Below are 4,826 nucleotides of genomic sequence, written 5' to 3'. Positions count from 1 at the left end.
GAGTGTTTGAAGCCTTGAGGCATTCTCGTGTAAGTGAGTTTTTTACCTTGGTAGGTGAATGCGAACAAAGGTCTGCTCTCCTCGGCTAAGGGAACACTGAAAAAAGCTGAGCAGAGATCAATTACAGTATAGTAATTAGCAGCAGATGGAACATTGGTTAGCAACGTATGCGGGTTTGGAACTTCAGCAGGCCAATCCTCCACAATCTCATTCACTGCTCTCAAGTCATGCACCAAACGCCATTTTGATTTATCAGCTTTAGCTACTGGCAATATTGGGGTGTTACCATAGCTAGTAGTTTCAACAAGCACTCCTGCTTTTATTAGTCCCTCAATTGTCTTTTTGATTCCCTCTACTGCTTCTGGTTTCAAAGGGTATTGCAATTTTCTGGGTACTTTAGCTCCTGGTTTAAGTACTACTCTAATTGGATTAGCTGATTTTACTAACCCCACATCTGTATCATGTTGAGACCATAATTCTAATGGTACTTGTCTCTCCATGTCTTTTAACAATTCAATTTGCTTTGGTTGATGTTCTTTAACTTTTGGCTCAACTCTTGTGTTTATGACCATTCTGGGGACACCTATCATTGGAGTAGCACACAAAATCTTAAGATATTCTTTGTCTGCTGATTGGAAAATTAGAGGATTTTCTGTGGCTTCCCACTTGCTTTTTTCTGCTTGTTTCATCATGGGGCCTAAGTCTTTAGAGACACAGTTCTCACTTACATATAATGTAACATGAGGAACTGAGTTTGTCACTTCAAACCAGTCATCAATTAATTTTTCCCTATCTATCTGCAGAGCTGCACCTTTTGGTCCTACTATTATGTATTGTGATATCATGGGAATTTTCAACCCTTTTGTGTCTTCTAGCCATCTTTTTTCGAAATCTGGATCTTTGTTTTCATCATACTTCATAGTACAATGAAATTCAGTTTTTGGTAGGCTTGGTTCACAGAGCTGTTCCCTTATATATCTTCCCCATTTGCTAATTGTTTTTTCTACATCTTCTTTTAGATCTCCTAACCAATACATGTTAGCACATGGTTCTTGTTGTGATGTTGAGACATTCATTTGTCTCATTGCCCTATCATCTATATAAATTCCCTCTGGTGTACACCATATCTGCATTTTTAATTTACATATGGCATCCCTACCTAACAAATTTACAGGTGTGTGTTCTGAGATTAATATTGGTATTCTAATTTCAGTGTTTTTCAGGCTTATGCTCACAGGGGCTGTCATAGGAAGTAACTGAGTTGTCCCCGAGAATCCTACTTATTTTCCAGATTTTCCAGACATGGGGAGGTGCGAGGCATATCTTGGATTTAAACACGAGTGTGTCGCCCGCATGAGAGTCATGAGAGTAATGGGTTTTCCTTCGATATTAACTTGCAGCATTGGTTCTTGATCAGCATCACACGATATCATTGGAAGCTGATTCCTCCCTGTAAGATTCTCTGGGCAGCCCTAGTAACCTTGGTCAGGTCCACGCCATGGGTTGACAGGACCTTGGGTTTGTGGTTGCACTTGCTGTTGTCCATAGTTGACTCCTGAGGCTATTGGTTGGTTCTGCAGCCCGGTGGGCCACCAACGTTTTGCTGATTGTTGTTAAATCTTCCTCTGCCACGCCCTTGTTGTTGTCTGTTCCAGCTTCTGTTGTTTGGCTGCTCTGACTTGAGATAGATGACGACTGCTGCTGGTCCTTGTGGTGCATTGGCTGTTCCAGCAGGTGGTGCCTGTGTTGTTGCAGTCTGATTTGTTGGTGCAGGCAGATTCATTGTTGCAGGTGGATTGACAGGCACTGAAGTATTGACAGGTGCCATCATTGCTGAGTGGTCTTCCTTCTGTACTGCTTGGACCTTTTTATTCTTGTTGAGCAGTTCCTCAAGCTGCAGCTGAGTCAGTTTTCTTTGCAGCTCTTTTTCTTGGGTTTTCATCTTTAGCTCTTGTCTTCTGTACTGTTCCACAGAATGGACCACATGGTCTCTGAACTCTTTGTGTGATTTGGAATTCAGACCTACCACATCCTCCAGCTTCACTTTCACTGTTGCAGGCATGGCTTCCACAATGGCGGTCCCGAAGAGTGCTATCAGTACTTTGTCTTTCTCTGGATCTCTTTCCAGTCCTTCTTTCCAACGTCTTATTTGTCTCTGAATGTAGGTGGTGGGATTCTCAGTCTCCCCAATTGGCTCTCCTTTCAGGAAACCTCTTCATCTTTAGCTCTTGTCTTCTGTACTGCTCCACAGCATGGACCACATGGTCTCTGAACTCTTTGTGTGTCTTTGAGTTCAGACCTACCACATCCTCCAGCTTCACTTTCACTGCTGCAGGCATGGCTTCCACAATGGCGGTCCTGAAGAGTGCTGTCAGTACTTTGTCTTGCTCAGGATCTCTTTCCAGTTCTTCTTTCCAACGTCTTAGTTGTCTCTGAATGTAGGTGGTGGGATTCTCAGTCTCCCCCATTGGCTCCCCCTTCAGGAAACTTGGATCAGTTTGCATTGGGTATTCAACTCTCAGTCGTCCAGATGTCACGTTGATGTTTGTCAAAGGAGACTCCATCTGCTTGAGGCCTGTCCACTGCTTCAAGGGGGCCAGGCTGCTTGAGGATGTCATTCATCTTGGATGCTCCCAGGTACTTAGCAAGCAGGGCTTTGATGTCACCCAAGGCCAGAAGTTTTCTAGTTGTTTCTTCTTTAAATGTTCTGATCCATTTTCCAGCACCTTCATGAATGTCTGGAAGACGGGAAACCACAGTGTCCAGATCTTGACTTGCCCAGGGTATGTATTGGCCTTGGCCTTGCTTGATGAGAATTGGGCACTCAAATCTTGGGGCTTCTGCCCTTCTTGATGTCCTTGTTGATCTGTGTTCTTCTCCTCCTCTTCGTCTTTGAGTTTGGAGAACTTGAAACTGGTCATCTGGATATTCTATGTCTTGCATAACCAGTTTCCCAGCTACTTGCTTGTATTGCTTCCGCGGGACATAATCATGTGGGCTTGGGTGTAGTTGCTTTAGTTCACGTTTGCTCATTAGTTCATCCAGCTCCTGTTGCAATGAGTCCACAACCTGTGTGAAATCTTCTCTTGTCATGTGGACAGCTTGTTTGAGATTATCTCTTGTTCTGTTGCACCTATCCTCCATCTCATCCAGTGCTTCCTGGACGGAGTCAGCAGATGTCACTGTTCCTTCAGGTGTATCTTCAAAAAGTCCCTCTGCTTGATAGTCCTGCATGTCCCCACTAGCTGATGTCTGGTGTTTGTGGCGGTCTCCCATTTCTTTGAGTATTGCTGAAAGACTATGATATGCAAGTGGCTCACCTGTTCTCTCCTCCTCTCTGTAGTTCTTGGCCCCTCCTCTTTCAATCTTTCAATCCTTGGCTCCACCCTGTGGGCTGTTCTCTCTCGTTCTCTGTGTTTTGCTTGAGTCTTTGGTGTTGATGTTCTCAGCCCCTCCTCTTGTAGCTCCAGCCTCTCCCTTGTGGCTGTGTGTGTGTCTCTCTCTCCCCTGTTGTCTGCCATTCCCCTCAATTCACTTCTGCAGATCTGCTCATCTATTTCAACAGCTGTATTTACATCTTGTACATAGCCCTCAAATTCTACTGCCCCCTTTAAATCTATTTTTCCCTGCCCTGTAAAGGCATCTGATTAACAGCTTGATCGCAGGAAGGAGCATATGGAGGCGGCCTTTCTTCTTTTATTTCATTCTTTTTATTCTCTCTTTCTTGTTTCTCCAATTTTAATAATTGAATTCCATGTTGTTTGAACAGGGTCAGTACCCCTAATTCTTGTTCTCTTTTTTCATTTCTCTTTTTGGATTTGTCATTGGTCTTGTAATTTTTTAACAGGCCCTCCATTTCTTTACACATTGCCACATCAAATGTTCCCTCTGCCGGCCACTTAGTAGCCAATTTCTTTGTTCTCTCTGCCCACCTTTTCGAGAGCTCCCTTATTGCTTCCTTACAGGCTGGATTTTTAAAAGCTAATAATTCTACTGGAGTTGACATCTTCTTGAAATTTGAGTTATCAATCTGCTCAACACAATGAACTATTATTATTATTATTTTCCCTTCAGTGATTCACCTCTCTAATCCCAGCACCACCTGGATTTTTGCTGGGTGGAGGACTTATCACCTTTTATAGAAGTTGATTAGATTGCCTCAAATATTTTAAAATAATCACAATGTGTTTTCTGGTTAATAATTTGAAAGGTAACACAAGGCCTTTTGGTTCTTTCCATTGCAAATTGCTTTTTGTCCAAATTATGTTTTCTCCCAAGCTAAATGCCTAAAAACTCCACAGCCTCCTCAAATGAAATTTGCGACCTGTAGCCGTCACTCCTCCTTCCCATATTGAGTAATTGAAAGATGGGGTTAACTCTATGCAAAACCCTCCTATCCTGAATATTCCAATGTTCAATTCATCTTTCAAACAATATTTTAAGTTTAATGGTTCCATAAAGTCAATTAATAATATTTTTTCTTGTATTGATAGAATTTGTCTGCCCCTTCTTTCCCTTCTTTTCTTTTTCTTATTAACAACAATTTCATCACCCATTTTTTCCTTTTTTTTCTACTTAAATCAATTATTCAATGATCTCAACATCTGCTATTCTATTTCTTAATGTTGGTGGATTTCTACCAATTTCTGTCCATGTGTAATGGTCTACTTCTCAACACAATCATCATCATCAGTAGGCTTAGTATCCTGCTGGTTATATGTAATGCCAGTGCACTCCCTGTCTCATTTACACTAACCCTTATGTAACCCTTATGTATGGTATGCTTGGGGTATAACATAGACCCCAGACCCACTTTACATGGTGAA

At 42.2% G+C, this 4,826-nt stretch overlaps 1 protein-coding gene across 2 annotated transcripts in view; it reads right to left on the bottom strand.

The window, feature by feature from the left end:
- LOC107688212 (uncharacterized) overlaps window positions 1–4,092 on the bottom strand; it is a 10,552-nt gene extending 6,460 nt beyond the window's left edge. Inside the window, exon 1 of one of the 2 annotated variants that reach the window (XM_016485837.1) lies at window positions 3,070–4,092. In XM_016485837.1, the coding sequence (XP_016341323.1) occupies window positions 3,070–3,276 (207 nt within the window). In that variant the 5' untranslated portion in view covers window positions 3,277–4,092. The remainder of the gene's footprint in view (window positions 1–3,069) is intronic. The other variant, XM_016485829.1, reaches the window with a different exon arrangement.
- Between the last annotated feature and the right edge of the window lie 734 nt (window positions 4,093–4,826).

This window comes from Sinocyclocheilus anshuiensis, unplaced genomic scaffold (assembly GCF_001515605.1).
Source record: "Sinocyclocheilus anshuiensis isolate Anshui unplaced genomic scaffold, SAMN03320099.WGS_v1.1 scaffold205, whole genome shotgun sequence".
Taxonomy (NCBI): Eukaryota; Metazoa; Chordata; class Actinopteri; order Cypriniformes; family Cyprinidae; genus Sinocyclocheilus; species Sinocyclocheilus anshuiensis.
Note: the sequence above shows the minus strand (reverse complement) of the source record. Positions and strands in the feature narration are given on the sequence as shown.